At 42.4% G+C, this 20564-nt stretch overlaps 1 protein-coding gene across 1 annotated transcript in view; it reads left to right on the top strand.

The window, feature by feature from the left end:
• The window catches only part of LOC109383290 (eyes absent homolog 1-like), a gene marked incomplete at its 3' end in the record, with an annotated part of 255798 nt that overhangs the window by 169298 nt on the left and 65936 nt on the right, over positions 1–20564 (top strand). The window contains exons 5-7 of the mRNA XM_019643588.1: positions 7095–7172; positions 18147–18216; positions 18538–18683. Coding sequence (XP_019499133.1) covers positions 7095–7172; positions 18147–18216; positions 18538–18683 — 294 coding nt within the window. The remainder of the gene's footprint in view (positions 1–7094; positions 7173–18146; positions 18217–18537; positions 18684–20564) is intronic.

Raw genomic sequence — 20564 nt, 5'->3', positions numbered from 1 at the left:
ACTGAGTGATAATTTGGGAGGCATAGAACATTATGTTATGTTGGAACATATACAATGTTTAATTGCCCTATGCAATGTACCCAGGTGCATAAAGTCAGTTATAATCTGTCTTTAAAGTCAGCTGTGCATTTTTACCTTCATCTATTCCCTCAATGGCTATTGGGTTCCAACTATGTATTAAGCATTGCGCTGAGATCTGGAGGGATATAAAAAGATGCTGTTCCTCTTGTGAACAAATTTATGTATATAAAAATGGATAAGACTGTGAAATGTAAAATGAAGTAGAATAGGATGTATGTTCTGAAGGAGATACAAACTCAGATTCAGTAGCTCAAGGAAAAGAGCAGTTGCCCCTGAGTAATAGATCAGGCAGGACTTAACAAAGAAGATGGGGCTGTAGTTGACCTTGAAGAAGCTGTGGGATTTCATCAGACGGAAATGATGTAGAACGTTTGATGCCACAGAGAGAGGCACTAGCAGTTCTGTGGATGTGAGGAAGCATTCAACTATAGGCCAGTTTGGTTTAAATGTTGACATATATAGGGACATGTGGTTGTTTATCTGTACAGTGGAGACAATAGTGTCACACAGGAAAGGTAGGACAACTACTTGTGACTGTGTTTTGTGATACTCTTGAATTTTTATAAGTTACTAGTTGTTAGATAGATATAAAGTGTGTGATGGGCGAATTGGAAAGTAAAGCAAAAAAAGGAAAAGGTTGGTGGTAGAATATAGAGGACCTTAAAAACATGATTAAGGAATGGTAACTTAACACAGGAGAAAACAGAGAATCCACTGAAGGCCTCAGAGCCTGGAGCCACTCACTCAAATCTAGCCTACGGAAAGATAAATATTTCTACTTAAAGCAGAGAGAGTAGTTGCTGAACGGCAAATTTGCCAACTTTTGCAAGAGAAGAGCCTTAAAAGTAACTAAGATAGTGACTGCGAAGTTAGAAAGATGGTTGTGAAAGATTGGAGTGGTGGAAACTGTAGACTTGGCCATAGGATGTGGAGAAAGAAGAGCTGAGAAAAATCAGGGTGACAAGCAAACTTTTAGTCCAGGTGACGTGAGCATTACAGAGGGATAAGACGATTTTATGTTTGTGCAGGTTGTGTTTGACCCTGGTCCGGGGGGGCCATTGTATCACTGGGATACGGGGATTGGTCCCTAGGGACAGAAATGCATGTGGACAGAGATTTAGAAATCAGTTACATGAAGGTGATTGTTTTTAAATTTGTGGCCAGTAAAGAAACGATTGTGAGAGAATATTCAGACAGGTAAGAGGGAGATGGAACTGTAGAACCACAGAGCAGACAAAGCAAGAAAATTCAGAGAAATAGACCCATAGAAGGAAAAAAGAGGGAAATATTGCTTTGTTGTGTTGATTCGTGATGTTAAAAGTGTCCGAGGAAGTCCCATTTTACAGAAGAATTAAGGAAAATCAGGATTGAGCAAAGTGTGAACTGAGCAATTTGGAAAGTCCTTTTAGTAAAATAGTAGCTATAAAGGGACGATGAAAAGGATTAAAGAGAGAGTAGATAAGAATTTGAAACACATTTTCAGGAAACTTGGTGATGAAAGAAGGGAGAGAAGTATCATGGTGGGAAGAAGGCATAAACGTTGGGGGAGACCTGTCTGTTTTTGTACATGGAAGGGAAGCAGCCCCTTTGGATGGGATGATTGAGGATGTTGAGAGACCAAATAATGGGAAAAAAAAAAAGAAAACAGAGTATTATTGTTGCAGAGGAAGTGTGAAAGTGTCACGAAGAACAAAGATGTGAAGTTAACTTGACTATAGGAAAGGCAGTCTCCCCTGAGGTTAGCCACTGGGAAGCTGGGGAATATTGCAGGAGGATAATTGAAAGATATAATGCGGGTTCAACCTTCTGTATAGAACAGTTGGTGATGGCAGATGAGGTGTGGCGCAGGGGCTTGAGGAGAAGTGGCAAAGACTCCATGGAAACTGTTTCAGGCACAAGAAATGACTAAAGGGGATTCTCAGGCAACAGATGGCTCAAAAGAATACGGGCACATGCGTTTCAGTGAAATTGGTCAGCATTCAGATCATGGCCTCCTCTCGCACATTCAGCCATCCAGCACAGCAGCCAAAGAGTGAACAGCCAGAGAATTCCAGTTCCGGGATTAGCGCCTGGCCACAAAGATGCTGGGAAAAGTGGGACAACACAGGGCTCTCGGTGGGAGCTGCATTCCAGACTGCACTGGTGAGGCGGAGGGTGGAAGAATGGGTAGGGGTTTGGGCAGGGTATTCTGATGAGCACATCCGACAGAAGGGAGCAAATGGAAAAGGGAAAAGGTGACATTTCTTGGAGGTAACACAGTTCTGCCCAGTGGTGTTGCTGAGCCATTTAATAACCAAAGTGGCAGGAAGGTACATTTCATTGAGTTAGAAGAGATGACAGAATCGCAAAGAGTAGTAGAAGATGGGGAACTGAGTTTTTGAAGGGCTTGTGCATTCACAGCGGGGAGCAAAATAGAAAGACCAAGCCTGTGCCAAAGACAAGCTGGACTGTTAGAGTTGAAGAAGAGTAAGAGGTGAGCTTAGCCACTGCTTGGGGAGGATCTGCTGCTCACCCAGCCTGGTGGCCTCCTGGGCGAATTCTTCAGAACACTGGGGCGGGCTCCGGCCCAGCAGGCAGAGCTGAACCTTGACGGTGAACTTGCTTTCACTATCCTCTCAACATATGGTGAGAAATGTAACTAAGCAAATGGACTGAGTACTTGTCTCTGCTCAGCCTGTCATCTTCCTGGAGGTTATTGATATGACTGCAACATTGGTAGTATAACCAGAAGTTGCTTGGTGGGCACACTCGTGATGTGATGGGTTCCTTGGGTGATCTTGGTAGCTAATGTCACCTGCTCCAATGGTCTGATAGGTGTCTCCATTTAAATTTAAGGAGTCTCTTTTCATGGGCCAGTTTCAGTGTACTCACTTTACACAGTGCCTGAGAGAGATGCCCACTTTTTTCTCCTGGAATCACCAATCACAATTGCCACGTGCGCCATCTTTTTCTCCTGCTAGCCCATTTCTTCTGAAAGAATGTACACTGATTTTGATGACCTAGGTATCCATTTTCTGACTCGTGATTTAGTCCTGCCTTCTCCAGTTACATCCAAGTTACCTTGATTGGATTTCGGCTCTCCTGAGGCAGTGGCCTCAGGGTTGATCTTAGACAAGTCACTTTAGATTCTCTAAATTGCTTTTAAAGAGCAAGCTTATCTTTAAGGTGAAGGTTATAGTAGATCTTGTCCCATAAGAAAGAAGTAGGTTTCTCATAGTTAAAGAGATACTGTAATGATAGAATGACTCTAAAAGTATGGCCTCTTGACCTAGCACAGTGCTAAATGATTTATAAGGATTTTTCTTTTTTATCCTCTCATGAGTATGTTATCCCCACTTACAGATGAGGGAGCTGAGGCATGCCGAAGTTGAATATCTTTTCCAGGCCCCTACTGTTAATAGCAAAGCTAGATTGAGGTTCATTTGATAATTCCAGAGCCAGTGCTTTCAACTCTGTATTTGATATTGTTCCCAGGAGAAAGTCAGTCAGTGTAGCAGAAATAGAATATAGGACTGCTTGGATGAATGATGATGATGAATATAATTTCAGCTCCTACTTCATTCCAGGTACTGTACATAAGTTTTTATGAATTGTTGCATTCCTATAACATAGGTATCAGTTTTAAATTTTTGTATATGAGGTGATTAAGGTTGAAGAGATCAAGTAGCTTTTAGGCAGGTAACTGGATTCTCTGAGTCCAAAACCTAAGCTCAAAAGCATTGATGGGTGGGAGTTTGTGGTACCTCTGGAGAGTGACAGGTTGCCCGGTATAGCTCAGGCCTACAATGCACAGCGAAGTGAAAGAGTTGAGGGGGGTCAGGAACATTAAAGGGGTGAATATTTTTAAAGGATGTTAAGTCCTTAAGTATACGATGGAAGATTGGAAACTTAGCAGGGTAGAAAACAATACTCTTGAGTGGGGGCAAAAGAGAATAAAAAGAAATTGCTGCTTTCTCATAGACTAAAGGCATGTGATGAAGGAAAAAGTATGGCGGAGATAAAAGAATCCTAAAATTATTTAGAGGAGAACAACAGATCATTCATAGATTTTTCTTTCCAGATCGGTGGCTTAGATGGCATAATTGTTCTCAGATGTGACAGTAGCTTCAATCTGTAAGACTTAAGAAAAAAACAAGTTAGTGTTTTAATTTTAAAGCCTTGAGAGGTGCTCTATTATATCTGCAGTGTATTTATAAATGTGGTGGCGCTAGTGGCGATGGGTAGAGTTTTGGTGGCGAGGGATTATTCTCATTTTGAACTTTCCGGTGGGTGTCTGCCTGGCAACAACAAAGCCAGGAGTGGTCTCTGTTCATTTGGCTTTCATTCAGAAACTATTTTCCATCACAATAAATCACTAGTTTCTTTAGCCTCAGGTCCCTGGTGATCAAAGTATTCAGTTACAGTACCTGATAAAATCATGACTATCCTAGTAGTCACCTTATGTACATCCTCTCCTCTTCAACAGTGAGCCTTTAAAAAAACTGGGATTCATTGGCAAAAGAGAGTCTTTATTCCTTAGTGTATAGATGGGTACGTTTGAACAATGGCAAAAAGCAGTAGACTCGGAGCCTAAAAGAAAAACAGTGTCCTCTTCCTTTCCTTCCTGTTCTTTTTGCCTATTTTTAGTACCATTTCAAGTACAGTTAATATGTCTCTTGGGAGTGAAAGCTACATTTGATTAAGCCAATCATATGGAGAATGGCTGGGGTAAGTTTTAGGAGTGCTGGAGAAGTTTTGATATAGTCAGGCTTTCCCCAAGTCGTTTTATGGTCCAGCCTACAGAATCATAGACTTTATATTTGCAAAGACTTAGAAGTAATCTGGGCTTAATGTCCCACGGCATGGAAAATGTTTTCTTCGCCGTCTTTCCCAGACAGTTCAAGCTTCTACTTGAGCTCTTTTAACCAGTTCACTGACCTGGAAGTGCTAACACACCAGGAGGACAGGGGCTGTGTGACACTGCCCCTCAGTTGGCCTTGCTTTGTTACAGAGTAGCTCTAATTATTGGGAAGTGCCACTTCTTGCCATTTCTTCAAGCCTTGGAATAAAAAATATCCCAACTCAAATCCCATTTCTGCCACTACCTGTGTGACTTTGGGCAGATCCCTAACCCCTCTGGATTCAGTGTTTTGCATGGGAAACAAGAAAACAGTGTCTAGGGAGTGCGTGAGTTGTGTTCTGAGACCTACTACATGTAGAATAGTGTAAAAGGATGAATTGTAACATCTGTGAAGAACCTGACACACAGTAGGCGCTTTACATGACCTGCACCCTGTGGGCCTCATTCTGTTCTTCTGTTAGGCAAGCGCTATGTGATTCTGTGTTCAGAATCCCAGTGGTCATCTGTCCAGCACAGGGTGAAACAGAGCTGTTGCTTTATACATACAGGGCATTGTGTGAGTTCTTTTTCAGGACGGTGAGATGTGGAAAATGGGAGTGGGGAAACTCAGGAATGTGCAATTCCAGTGGCATACCTGCTTCCCTAACTCTGTGGCGGTGTACTGGTTTATAAAGAGTAAGATGATTAGGTTGCCTGGAGGCGTGAAGAGAGGAGGGAAATACAGGCTTATGTCAGAATTTATTAGCATGAACTCAGTCTTCTAACCCAGAACAAGTGGTGGGAAAGGGAAAGCTTCAGTTACGCTATTGTTTGGTCTACATTAAAGCAAGCAGTTTGAGTGATTCCCATTAGTTTCGCTGGTTTTATTTTTCAGCTTTGTTACAAACCGTCTAAATAATTAATTTTTTCGAAAGGGACTATCTGCTGCAACTATGTATAATGCCTATTTTAAAGCCAGTCATGATGCGTCAGTAAAAGTTTTGAAGGCCCTGGAGGGTGAGTTAGTCCTTTGCCTGGTGTTTCTAAGAGAGTGGCCATGTTGAGAGAAGAGAAAGCTGCGTTTTTCTCCATCTCCCTTTCCCATTTCAGACTGTATTTGTGACAGAAGCCTCCCCAAATATTCTCTTGTCAGGGCTTTGATTTTGGAAAGCACGTTGTTGATTTTGGGGTAGCCTCTACAGTATTTTTGTATTCTTTCTGAAAACCTGTAATGGGGATGTGGAACTTCCACAAAGTAGGTTAGGCAAATTCTGATGATAGCACTTTACTGGTAGTTTCTAGAGGAGATAGTACTGCTAGCTCTTCATTTAAAGATAACCTAAAACTGGGGGAAATGACACATGTTCTGAGGTGGTCTGGCTTATCTGTTTGATAGGGGTACAATAACAACCATCACTACATCAATCGAGTGAGTTGCTTTGGAGAGCCTATAGCATAAATCTAAATGCTTTTATTTTACAGCCCCAAGGAACTTTATCAAAGGTCAAATGTGTTCCCCACAAACTGACTGCTATCACTATTATTTTGAAATGGACACATTTCTGCTTCATTTACATTTAGTGTGTGTTGGGTACTAAGTGTGCCTTGGATACTGACGAATTGGCAGACAGACATGGCTCGGTGGTAATAATAATGAATCAAATGGAGTACTGTGCGTTTTAGCCATGCTGGATCACCGAGAAAGTGTGTGCGTGCATGTGTGCACACACGTGCACGCATACACCTGAGCTTGAGCATCATGAAAACCTGCTGGCATTATTTGCCACTCCTTCAAATCTTTTTATTCTATCATTTTCACTCTGGCCAAATGGCTACAACCCAAGGGAAAAATCCTCCCATCCACGTTATGCAAATTTTGATATGCTATTGATTAATCAGCAGTTCAGTAAATGTGTAAGGTAACAATGAATTTAACTACTTTTAGTTTTAAAGCATTTCTTTTAAAGGGTAACTTGTCACAATAGATTGTTTCCTTAGGGAGAAAATACTTAACCATGTGAATGTTTTTTAAAAAGATTCGATTAGGAATATTAATTTGAGTTATATTCAAATACAAAATGACTGATTTTGGAAATGATTTTCTATGTAACTAACTTGAATGTTGTATCATCTCTGCCTTGCCTTTTGAATAACTAGTAATTAGGTATATGATACATGTTGTTTATTTTTATAGTTAAAACAGAGCCGATGAGCAGCAGTGAAATAGTTTCAACAACAGCAGACGGGTCTTTAGACAATTTCTCAGGTTCAGGTAAGGAAGAAATATTTGATTTTTACATTAATACAAACCATTTTTCCTAGTTTATTTATCTATACAAATATGTATATGTATGTGTGTATATGCACATGTATAGGGTATATGTGTGAAATGTAAAACGCAGCTTGTCTCAGAGTCACATTCTGATGTTTTTATTTAGTATGAAAAAGTGCTGAAAACGTTGGAATCCTATAGAGGAGATAAAATCAAAAGGGGTGTTGTTCTTTTTCTTTCTTCCACTAAGTTATCTTTATTCTATTAATGACTCCTTCCCTTTTTCTCTCGTCTGTATGATTTTTCCAATCATCCAAATTTAGGTAGCCAAAATTTAGCTTTTGATACCCACTACACAGACCTACCACGCCATCCTCCCAAGTAATTATCATATCAATTATAAATCTCAAACGGATTTGTAAAGTAGCTTTAAATCCTCAAGTTAGTTTTTAATCTCTTTCATATTGAAAAAGTCTGCCTCCAACAAACAAAATATTCAGGTGCCATGTCTGTGATAATGAAATTACTGATAAGAAAGTGATTTTGATAATAAACTAACTGTGAGGATGTGATGATATAGTTGTCAAATTACCCAGCTTGGGCTATTTCAATTAAAAATTATTTCTATCAGATGTAATTCTTAGATGTTCAACCATTTTCATATTGACCGCTGTGTTCATAAAACCTCTCAGTGGGAAAATGCTATACTTGACAAAAACTTGTGATTGATTTAATCTAGCTCTCAAGGTCATTTATTTAATACATACCACAATTAAAAGGAATTATTCATAGATATATAATGAAATGCAAATGCATAGCTTTAATGCTAATGATCCCAAGCAATAAGGAAATAACAAAGGGTGTTACAGCCATTAGTTCTTTGGTAAAACACATACAGAATTTGACTTAACACCAGGCAATGTGCTTTGTGTTATTATGGCTTCAAGTATGTATCAGAATGGTCCTGGTTTGGGGCTTAATAAAGTGATCGAATGACCAGACCCTCACAGTAGTTTGATAACGGCAGAGTGAAGTGTAGGGCCACCCAAGAACATCCAGGTAGAACCCAACAAAAATTGGGTTGGGATGGGGTGGTCAGGGAAGGCTTCCTGGAGGAGGTGCCTGCACTCAGCCTTTAAAAATAAGTGGGAATAAAGCACATGTAGAACTGGGGAAGGGGAGCTGGACAGATGGAGTATTCCATGGAAGGAGACCAAGGCCCAGAGAAAAGGAACTTGGAGGAACTGTTCGTGGTCCACCATTCTCAGTGTGTAAGCAGTGAGGGACATGGTGGCAGGGAGGCTGGAACTGGAGTCTAGGGAGGCACGTCTGTCTGCATGGTATTTGTGTTTTATCAGGAGCGCAGTGGGAAGCATCAGAGGAAGAGGCTGCACGATGCTAGTCTCACACAGAATTATGACTACGGAAGGATGGAGGGGAGGCTGGTGACCTGAAGTGGAGACACCAGTGAGAGCTATCTTTCTTGCATTAACTTGGGCAAGAAATACCGAAGACCTGAGATCAGGTGTGGGAAGGCGACCGATGACGACATAATTATGAAATAAAATTTAAGGCCATAGTGACCAACGAGCATGGGGAATGAATGGCACAGAGAGAAGATGAGAGCAAGGGACCGCGAGGCAAGCATGACTGAGAGAGAAAGGTGGTGGCTTCCGTGTGGGGCATGTGGACTGTGAGGTAACATCCACCCGAGGACGCAGGAGATCAGGAAAGATCTGGAATGGAAATCCTGAAAGTGTGCAGAGCATAACAGGGCTCAAGACAGAACCCAATATATAAGAGACGGGCAGGGGACCCAGTGAGCACAGAGGTGACTGGGGAAGAAGGACGGTGTTGAACTGGCGGTAAAGGCAGGGAAGCTCCGTCTGTGTGATAGATTTCATAAACAGATTTTAAAAACAGGTTTTTAAAAAACTTGCTGACATGAGAAAACTTGAACTATATTAAAGTGAAAAAGCAGATTACAATGAATAGTGTGTTCATTATGACAGTTTTGTTTCTTTTTTTTTTAAAGATTTTTTTTAAAGATTATTTTAAAGATTATTGGGGAGTTGGGGGATGGGAACAGTGCTGGGGGATTGGGGAAGGGGAACAGACAAGTTGCTGTCCTTTTGTTCTTCAGTCTAGTTGTGGAGGACGTTGCTTCACTGGCCCAAGTTGGCACCATCATTGCGCTCTTCCCAGGCGAGGCACATCAGTCACCAGCTTCAGGACGGCTGCTCACACTGGCTGCTGGCCGCTCACGCTGGCTGCTGGCTACACACGGTAGCCCATGGCAACCCACTGCCACAGGGGCTGCAGCCTACGCCATCGCTGGCGACTCAGGGCAGCCCAGCTCCAGGTTGAGCTGTTGTTCAGCATCTTAGCTGTAGAGGGCAGTGTCACTGGCCCTCATATGTGGGGTCCGAACCAGGGCCCTCTGGCGTCCCAAGCCAGTTCTTAACCATTGTGCCACTCAGCCGGCCCTTGTTTCTTTTTTAAGAAGGCCTGCATGCGTATGTATATGTGCCTTTGTGTCGTGTACACAGAAATTAATGATGGCCCTCTCTGGATGGTGGAATGTCATTTTAATTTTCTTTTCAAAAACAATTTTTTTTACCATACATATATATAACATACTTTCAAAATAGTAATAATTTTAAAGTGCAAGTTAAAAATCATATACTACAACGAGATAATTAAGTTTTTCGGAAGTGCCTATAGATAATAGTTTTACATTGCTGGTTTTCCTGATATTGATAACTGTACTGTGGTTAAAGAATTATTTGTTTTGAAGGAATATACACTAAAGTATTAGTAAAGGCACATCATATCTGTGTGTGAGAGAGAGAGAGAGAGAGAGAGAAAGAGAGAGAGAAAGAGAGAGGGAGAGAGAGACGGATTGAATGAGAATAGAGGCTAAAGCTCATGTAATAAAATGTTAGCATTTGGGGGATTTGGGTGAAGGATATCGGGGGAAGTTTTCCTACTTTTGTGCAAGTGTCAAATTATGTCAAAAATGAAAATTTTACAAGGGGAAAGCGTCCATGGATTTAGCGGACAGCAGTTTCTGTGGACGGGTGGGCTTTCCTTTCCTCGTGCCCACATGCTCTTCCTGTTCTCCAGCAGAGTTCCTAGCATATGTTGCGTATGTGCTCATGAAGTTTACTGAGTGGGTGGATGATTTCATGAATGAGGTGAGGAAGTGGTGACGGGAGAGAAAAAGGTCTTTAAGGTATGTAAGCGGCAAAAGGAGATGGCGAGAAGGCAGACATTAGGAAGAGGGTTGAGGGTGGCATTGAGAAGGTCGGGGGGTTTTGCTGCCAGCGCAAACTTACAGAGGTAGAGGTTAAAGGTATAAGCAAAACGAGGGGATAATTGAGGGAGGGAAGCCTCTGACGGGACTGCAGTGGCCTAACTCCAAAACAGAAGAGGATCAGCCTAGAAAAGGAATAACTTTTCCACAGAAACATCAGGGAAGGTGGAGTGGAAGTAATGCAGATGAGTTCGAAATGGAGAAGGAGGCGGTCAGTTGAGGAAATGACTACTTTTTCCTCTGAAGTGACTCAAAATGAGAGTAGTGATAGGCTTGTGAACGCAAAGAGGAGATTGAAACAGATGCCATGAGGAATCAGGAAGCATGAGGTTGCCTGGAAACCTAGAGGACGATTGACAGCCAAGCGGAAGGTCCACACAAAGGCGGGACTCATGAACATGGAGACTTTATGGTAGAGTTTTTCTCTACAAGGGCGCAGCTGTCCAGGTCAAAAGACATTTCTCCTGATCCAGAGTTGAGGATTTTTCTGGTCGGGCCTGGGAGCATATGGAGAGAAGAGAACTGAAAGTATCCGGGAAAAAAATGGTTTAAAATACAATCCATGGATCTAGGTAAAGTAGAAAGAAAGCAAAGGTAGGGGAGAATAAATTGAGGGAAGATAAGGATGTCAAGGGTTCTGCATCTCTTGATGAGGTTGGAGAACAGATGAGACGCGAATAAAGGAATGAAAATTCTAGAAACAGAGGATTTTCCTTTCTTAATCTCAAAACCCAGTGAGGCCACCACCACATGCTTCTGTACTTGGCTCTCTGTACTTCCCTTCCTTGGACCCTCTCACCACTTTTAAAACTGCTGTTCATTGACCTTCCTCCTGTGAAACTGTAGCCATATGAGGAGACAGATTCTGTTTGTCTCGTTCACACGTACAGCCCCGTGGCCACCGTGGAATGGAGCACGTGGTGGTGGTCAGTAAACCTTCGTTACGTAACCAGACGAGTCGGTTTGTGCTGTTGTGGTTTGAGACTGTGGGATGGGAAAAAAGGTCCAGGGTGTGGTCTTGAGCTGGAAGGTCGAAGTAGAAGGCCAGCGCTGAGGGCTGGATAGAATGAGAAGCCTGTTGGATGTATAACCCAAGATAATGTTGGAACTTGTCAGGGGATACAGTCAAATGGCTGAAGTTTTCCATAAATGGAAGGCAGTGTCTAGGAGGTGGCTCACCATGGAAAGCATTGTCACGAGTCTCAGAGAAGGAAGGATTTTATGGGAGTGCTGGAAAGCAGTGGTTTGGGAAAACCTGCAATAAGGATGGGTTTCCAGGCCTTTGTGGTGCCTGGTATCTCAGAGAATGAGCAGCCTCTTCTTGGGAAGGATATGCAGGACCGCAAGGGCCTTAGAGAAGGGCTTAGCCGAGGTGGAGCAACTGAAGCTATAGAGGGTCTTGTTGTCCAGATTCTGTGTTGGACCCAGGGGAAGGATTGGGTGAGCTGGCAGTTAGGATCAAGGCATAGGAAGTGGGGAGGGGACGGGCATTCTTTTCATGTCCTTTTTCTTTTCTTTCTCTCTCTTCTCTCTTCTCTCCTTTTCTCCCTCCCTCCCTCCCTCCCTCCCTCCCTTCCTTCCTTCCTTGAATAAAGATGTGTAAACCATGGCATGCTGGAGCAACTGTGAATAGGACTTAGGGTTTATGAGAGAAAGAGGAGGCTGGAGAAAGCAGTCTCTAAGCATTTGACTCCAAGATGGCCTTTGTATCTGTGATCACCACTCCTATTTCCTTCTCCATCATGACTTAAAAATTTACATCCTGACTATTCTGGGTGTCTTGAGGAAAGAGCAAGGAAAAAGAAGCAACAGCCATTCTGACGTTGGTCATAGATATCTCTACCTCTGTCCTTCAAGGAGCCCTGGCATCTCAAGGCATTAAGGAGGTGGGAGACTCTCTCTTCCAGAAAAGTCACCAGGTATCCTGTTGTGGGAGACTGGAGGAGAAGGATTGGGTTTTCTAAGGCATGTGGCTGAATTAAAAATTGCAAGGGTATTTATTAGGTTTTTAAACTAGAGGGATGTCCTGGTCATTTGTTATTTAGCAATGAAAAGCAATAGTTTAATTATTTAAATGTTAAAAACAATTGGGGGTTGAAAATAGTGTGTTTTCAGGGATTGCAAAATGTCTTGGCCTACTTTTCCTGCCGTTTCCAGAAAGCCTAAATTTGTTATTAATTTGTTAAATAAAATGCCTGCCGATGATACTGACCATACAAAGTGGAGTCTGGGGGTATTTTGGAACCTGGAAATAGAAACAGGAATGCTTCTAGAAGAGGATACCATGTGTGCCGAATATGCTTTCTTTAAGCTTTTAAAATTGTTCATAAAAAGATGTAACTTTTTGGGTCTGATTCGTTCATTTAACAATTATGTGTTGCACCCCTACTATATGCCAGGCAGCATTCTAGGCAGTGGGAGTATAGCAGTGAAAAAGTGGGCCGGGTCCCTGCACTCACAGGCCTTTCATTCTAGTGGGGGAGAGGGGCAGTGAATAGGCAAGGGGTCATTGTAAATAAATAGCGAACAGTGCTATGAAGACAATGAAAGCAGATCAAAGAAAATAGCGAAGAATAGGTGGAGGTCTCTTTCAGGGCGAAGGCTTCTCTGAAGAGAGACCATCTGGAGCACAGATCTTGGTGAAGTGAGGGAGTTAGTTTGGGTTAATATAAATATAATAGGATCACAGAGCTTAGACGTGAGGGGAGGGGTTGGGGAGGTCATTGTGACATGAGCTAATTGATGTGTTTAAGAGATCACTGTCGTGTGGAGAGAGGGGAAGAGGGGAAGTAGACGCAGGGAGGTTAGCCTTTCCCTGGTTCAGAAGAAAGAGGTCTGTGTTAGTCCACGTCCTTAGGAGAGCCACCGAGATGGGATGAAATGTGCCAGGTTCTATTGGGGCAAAGGAGTGGAGGAGACAGGGCGGGGTGCGGGGAGTGTCCTGACTGCCACTCCATTCTCTGGTGGCCACGACGCTGGCGGTTGGAACATAGTGGTGGCACAGGTGGCGAGACGTTGCCAGATTTAGAATATATTTTTGAAGGGAGAGCTGCCTTGACTTGTGATAAAGCATATGAGGGAAAGAGAAGAACCAAAACTTACTTTGAGGCTTTTGACCTGATTGTTCGGCTGAATGACATGGACGTTACTGAGATGGGAGCCTGGAGGTGGGATGAGCGGGCAGTGAATCGAGAACTTGCAAATTTTGATATTTCTGTTGACCTTCTCAGTGGATTCTCAAGCTTGTGACTATTATTTATCTTGGGTTCTCCTGTCCCTTCCTACAACAAGATTTGGGGGGCTTCTTCAAGCTTACACGTTGGGAGTAGGAGAAAGAATGGAATAGTAATAGGAAATAAATGTGCTAAAACAGAGAGCTGTTATTTGTCTGTATGTTCCCAAGTCCCTGGCAAGTGTAACTTGGAGTTGACTAATGGTAAGTTAACCATTTTCCCTCCCTTGATAAATAAATGATCTGGAGACATTCTTTTTGCTTTAGGTTAGTCTGGTCCCATGAAATTAAAATTAATATGAATTCCTAAGTTGTTTAAAAAGTTAAAGGTGTTTTAGACAATTAAGGGGAAAAAATGCTTGAGGCATACGATGGAAGAGTCCTTAGGCCACACAGAGACTGCATGGGTTTGGATTTAGAGAAAACCCAAAAAATATGTCTTATTACCCATATGGCATTAAATAGTCAATAATTTTAGGTACACGTAGTTATGTTAGCAGCCAGAAGACACTCGGGCAGCACTGCAGGCTCTTATTTATGTTTATTTCATAAGAATACTATTTACTCCAATTAGTATTGCCCAAGAGCTGAATCAGGTTTATTATGTATGTGTATAAATAGAATAATTTAACCATCCTTCAAGTCACTGTGATTTTTTTTGAAATCTACTTTGCTTATGACCTAAATCTCATGTTCTCATTGAACAAATATCGTTTATTGATTACTTCCCACATGCCAGGCCCTGTCAGGGGCTGAGACAAGGCAGAGTAAGAGGTCCTTGGCCCCGGAAGCTCAAGGTTAGCAGAGAAAACCGACATCTATAGGCTGCATGTGCTTAGCTGCGATGCTGCATTGCCACTGTTTGTAACATTATAAGGAAGTCCAGGGCCAGCCGAGTGGCATGTTGGTTAGAAGTTGGCTTGGGACGCCAGCTCTGAGCAGCAGGGCCACCGGTTCGGATCCCACATGGGCCAGTAACACTGTGCCCTCTACAGCTAAGATGGTGAACAACAGCTCGACCTGGAGCTGGGCTGCCGTGAGTCACCGGTGATGGCATAGTGTACAGTGGGGCTGCCGTAAGCTACCGTGAGCGGCCGACAGCTGGCCTGAGCCATCAAGAGCCACCGTGAGCGGCCGTCCAGTGGCCGGCAACCGATCTGCCTCATCCGGGAAGAGCACAATGATAATACCAACATGGGCCAGTGAAGTGACATCCTCCCCAACTAGACTGAAGCACCAAAGGACAGCAACTTGTCTTTTCTCCTTCCCTGATCCCCCAATAAAATCTTTAAAACAAAGAAAAAAAAAAGTCCAGAGAAGGACGCCATTATCCTAAAGAGAAAGGATGTTTTAGCCCCGACGGAGGAGAAAGCGTTCCCAGGCAGAGGAAAGAGGAGCATTATAAGGCCGAAGGTCTGGTGTGAAGAACTGAGACAGACATGAAATGTGGGGCACGTATGGGGAGTCCGTATGTACCGGGGGTCACCTGACACTGAGCCCAGGGGAGGGTGGAAGCTTGAAGCTCTTTGTGCGCTCTGCCAACGCATTTGGAAAGTTTCCTAGGGCGAAGGTAAGCTCAGTCGAGAGCCTGCAAGCTGCAGAATGATCACGAAGTTTCCATTTAAGAATGAGCACTGTGGTCGCAGTAGGGAGAGTCAGCGGGCGGTGGGTGACATGCAAGGACGGTAGCTAGCTGGCGGTTGCCTTCATCCAGGTGAGACGTACTGAGGACCTGGACCAGGAAGGGAGACGGATGGAGGATGCAGGAAGCCCCATAGGCAATATCTGGATTTCGGATGCACGACTTGAGGGTCATGAAATAGAAGGGGGGGGGGGAAATGAGATGATTTTTGAGGTTTCTAGTTTCTGTGTAGGGTGTCAAGAGATGGTATGTTTTGATGAAAAGAGTCAGGCAGCCATGGGTTCAAACACCAGCTCTCCCACTTATTTGCTTGGATGTGTTACTTAATTTCTATCCCCCTATGTAAATTGGGGCAAAGAATCTGCTTTTAAGCATTTTGCTGAACAGATGGTGATGCTGTCCATTGAGTGGAATTAAAAATACAGAAGGAAGGGCCAATTTGGGAAAAAGAGAATGGGAATCTGGGCATCTGAGAAAAGAAACATTTGTCACACAGGCATTGTTGTGCACTTTGTCAATTATTTCATTTAGTCCTCACAGCGATCCTACAGGTAGTAGTATTGCCATCATTTTATAGAAAACATCAAGGCTTAGAGGGATCAAGTAACTTGGCTGACACCATGAAGAAGACTTAGAACTTGAATCTGAGCTGATATTAAATTCTGATTCCAGAACCTGGGCTTAATTGCAGCCTCCCAAGTCGTTCTTCATGTGTCCACACACGTACTACACATCTAATCCACATCAAAGCGTCACAGAACTTCCCATATGCCGTGTAATAACCCTGATACCTTTTTCTATTCTGTTATTCTATTTGTAAAAAAACATTGCTGGGTGTAACCTATTAAGCTGAGTTCATGATCATGTTAGGGGATCTGACCCACAATTTGAAAAACAGGGACACAGCTAGAAAACTAATAAAAGGGATTCCTGTGGTTCCCGTCACCAGGCACCAGTAGGTTTTTCCTTGTAGTTTTCATTTTTTAAAACTTATTTTTAACTAAGATTGTGCAGGGAGGGTAATGCTTCTCCAGCATCTCTGTGGGATAAATCTACTCGGCCCTTGGCCTCGGTCAGGTTTAGAAAAGGGGAGGAGAAGAGGTTGTAATCCCAGATGACCTGGGCAAGGGGTTGTCCTTAGTGGTCAGAGTGTTGTGTCATTAATCCCTCCCTTCTATGAACTGCCAGTATTTAATCCTCTCATGGCTACTTGTGTGTCATCTCCCCACCTGTGACAGACAACTTGTCTGTGTGTCTGCAGCACCCAGCTCAGTGCCTGGGACAGAGTAGCAACTCATCATGTGCCCGAAGGCAGAGGGACCCCAGCTGAAGTGACCTGCCATCTCTTTAATACTGACTCCGTCTCTGCCAAACTGACTGCCAGATGGTTGGAGTCGGGCAGCTGGAATGAGCAGTGGCAATTGAAATCTATTCCATTGTCACCGGGTTGGGCGTGTGTGTCTTATCACGAAGGCGTTATTCATAGGTTTTGAGATTCTGGTTCGACTCCACTGCTGTTCTCCCAGCCACGAGCTAGAGAATTAAACTTGAGAAGCATAAATGTACTGATGGGACGTCATGAACAAGGCATAAAACTTGAAGCACGTGGGACCTTATGAAGGGTTTTAATGTAGAATACGGTTAATAAAATAATAGAGCCTCTGGAGACAGGGATTATTAATGAAGAAGAAAATAAACATATTACATTTTGTAATAATTGTACCCAAAGAATATGCATCTTAGGTAGAGTATAGGGAGAGTTTGAGGGGGGGAAAAATGTATATACACACACACACACACACACACACACATATGTATGTGTGTATATATGTATATATGTATATGTATGTATTGTATATCTGTGTGTGTGTATATATATATATATATAAATAAAAATGTGTGTAGATATATATGTACAAAGATAGCCCTCATTTACAATAAAAGAAGCTGAAAACTACCATTTTAGGGCCTACTGTTAGCAAAAATGGATTTTTGCTTCTTTAGCTCAGCGTGAGCATAAAAGAACATTTGATAGGAGAGTTTAGTGCATTTCTGAGACATATTGAATTAAGCGTATGTGATTTAAAACAAAATTCTGCTTGAGGTGCTTACATGATCTCTTAAAAAACAACTTTTTTTTACAACAACACTGAGGTTGAGCACGTGTCACTGAAGGCAAAGGAACACCCGCCTACAGCACAAGAAAAAACGGGCGGAGCTTGCAACTTGAGAAATTTAAGATAGTTATAGGAATGCATTTTTACTAAAATCGTTGCTAAATTGGTGCAGGCAGATGAGGGCCTGTCCTAGTTCTATTCACCAGAGAGAAGATTAGACCCTGTTTCTTGGTAATACAGTCTCAGGTGTGTGCGCTCCCGTGGAGCAGAAACAATAGGCCAGGTGACCTTTGGGTCCTGCCCAGCCCTGCAATTCTATGTCCGCCCTCCCCTTTTAGCGTCTCTCCAAACAGTAGCAGGACTCTGTGTACTCTCCAGCATGCCACTGTAAAATCCGTCACAGCATGCTGACAGGTCCTTAAGAAGACTGTGACTGTGTTTCCTAAGAGTTCATTTTAAATTGGCACCACTTAATCAGTTCCTATAGGTTTCTTAATATGGTTTAACTTCCTGTGAGGTTGACTGGATGAAATTCCCATTTCTGCAGGTCATAAAGATCGAATAGCTGCAATTTCATCTTGTCAGCCTGTAGTTCAAACTGTGCCCCTGCTGAATACCTGTTGTGTATTTTGCTTTGATTATTGTGCGTTATTATTTTTTTTTCCAGCAATTGGGAGCAGTAGCTTCAGCCCACGACCAACTCACCAGTTCTCCCCACCACAGATCTATCCTTCCAAGTAAGATGTATTTTCTCTTAATCAACCAGTAGCTTTTCTGAGTAGCCTTTGCCTTATTTCAAGTCATGTCTTGTGCCAACTTGTTACATCTTAATTTAAACTCAAGTGCGTTTCATCGCGACTTAAATGTATTTATGCAGATTTATTCTGGGCCTTATCTAGTAGAGACGCTGAAGTATCTCAGCACTTTGTATCTTATATTGGAAAGTTACACTGTAAGACAGTCTTTTTACTGAATTTGTGATATGCTTGTGAATCAGTGACCGTGCATGTTTCCATCTAATGCATGGGCTTTCATTTTCTGTCATTTCTGACAAATAGCAGAGCATACCCACATATTCTCCCTACCCCTTCCTCACAAACTATGGCTGCATATGGGCAAACACAGTTTACCACAGGGATGCAGCAAGCGACAGCGTACGCCACATACCCACAGCCGGGACAGCCGTATGGAATTTCCTCCTATGGTGAGTCTGCTATTTTGGGGGGCTATTGTCTAGTGGGCATACCCTTCTGTGTGAAAGCCTCCCAGGAGTGGTACTAAAAGATCGTCATCTTGGGCCACTTGAGGAAGCACTGTCACCTTTTGTGTCCACATTGTTAATGCGATTGTTTCTTAATGAGCATTGTGAGAACTGGTAGCGACTTATCTTGAGGTCAGAGGTGGCAAATAGATTGCATGGTTCCTATGCCCTCTTGCTCTCATTTTATTCCATTTATATCTCAACTCTTAATAGGCTATTTGAGCACTTGGCTCTGGAATCCAAAGTATTTGGGTGCATATTTGCGATAAAACTTCTGTGAATAAAGCCTTTTGGGGTAATGATGCATTTCCTATTTATCAGATGCCCCCCTATGATTAGGGAAGTACAAGTGGAACCCAACAAACCCTAAACTTGAGGGTGATGGTGTTATCAAATTTCAGCATTATCCACCAGTGGGAAAAGCAATCTTCACATCTCGGATTGGGCTGCATTTGAAAGAGGCAAATCAGGAAACATTTAAAGCTCACCTCCCCCATTTGTTCCTTCCCTCCTGGAGATTAGCTTTATCTGGGTATAGTTTAACTCAGTTGTTACAGGGTCAATACCTGTTTGTTAAAAATAAGTTCAGCAAAACCCCAAAGTTTAGTTTGAAAAAGACTGAGACTTTCAAGATACCTTTGCTTCAAATGAATTGTAGTTTTGCCCAAATTACAACTTGTTTGAATAGAAAAATACAAATTATTGGCATTTTATTAAAAACACATAAAATCTAATGATCAAGAAAAAGTACAGGAACATTTGGAGGAGAGTACTGGTAGAATATGACAATTCTATTTTGTGATGTAATTACATTTCTGCTTCTGTTGTTTTGTAATATTCTTTTCTGTAGTATACTGAAAAACACCGATGTGGTTTTTTTAAGCATTTCTTTACTTCATTCCTTTCATTTTCTTTCTTTACCCCAAACCAAATTGACCATATATAAATTTCTTATATGTAGAAATTAACATCTAAATTACATATGACTTCACCCTTTATAGTTTTATTTCACAACTATCAGAACTGAATGCGATCTAGCTAAGTGTTTTTTCAATCAAACTTGAAAAACACCCATAAAATAGACTTCCTACCATTCTCTTCCATTTCCATAACTTTTGCCTAAGGTTTCTCAAAATAATATTAGATATAGATCAGATTTATGTATAATTAACTTTTAAACTATTCTGCTAAAAGGGGGGGGAATCTACGATTTGAATTGTGTAGTTTTAATTCTATAATGTGAGTTAAGGATTCCCCAATTTATATTCTCAAAATTTGTCTGTAGGCTGATGATTTGAAGTTTCAGTGAATTTTCCAGTACAAACTATACTAAAATGTGGGTGCTGTTGTGCGAAGGTGCCATCCCTGTTACTGCCTTGAGTGCCACTCTCCCAGCTCTTCTCTTGTTCACTTAGTCATGGTAGGGCCCGTTGCCAACTTCTGGGCTGTAGGGTAGGGACCCCTCCAGTCCTAAACTGTTACCAAATGCCCCTGCTTTTGAAAGAGTTGTTTCAGGAGGATGAGATGAGCAGAAGTTCTGAAATTAGAACTAATAGAATGAGGATGGGGATTTTCCTGTGACAGGTGGGGATCGGGGAGGTGATAAGCGTAAGGTTCAGTGTAAAGGGCTTTGATCCCTGGGCCTCCCGTCCTTATAAATCTCCTGGGAATAATTCTCAGGCCTCAGCATTTTCCTTATCGCCTTTTTTCTCCTCTCTTTGGGCCTTGAGTACAAGAAGATGCCCCTCCTCCCCCCACCCCAGCTCTTCTGACCAGACATTCTGTTTGTTCTTGGGTCAGTGCGTCAAAAAATAAAGAAAATAA

Source organism: Hipposideros armiger, unplaced genomic scaffold (assembly GCF_001890085.2).
Source record: "Hipposideros armiger isolate ML-2016 unplaced genomic scaffold, ASM189008v1 scaffold_80, whole genome shotgun sequence".
In the NCBI taxonomy this organism is placed as follows: domain Eukaryota; kingdom Metazoa; phylum Chordata; class Mammalia; order Chiroptera; family Hipposideridae; genus Hipposideros; species Hipposideros armiger.
The sequence above is the reverse complement of the archived record's forward strand: the minus strand, read 5'-3'. Positions and strand labels throughout refer to the sequence as shown.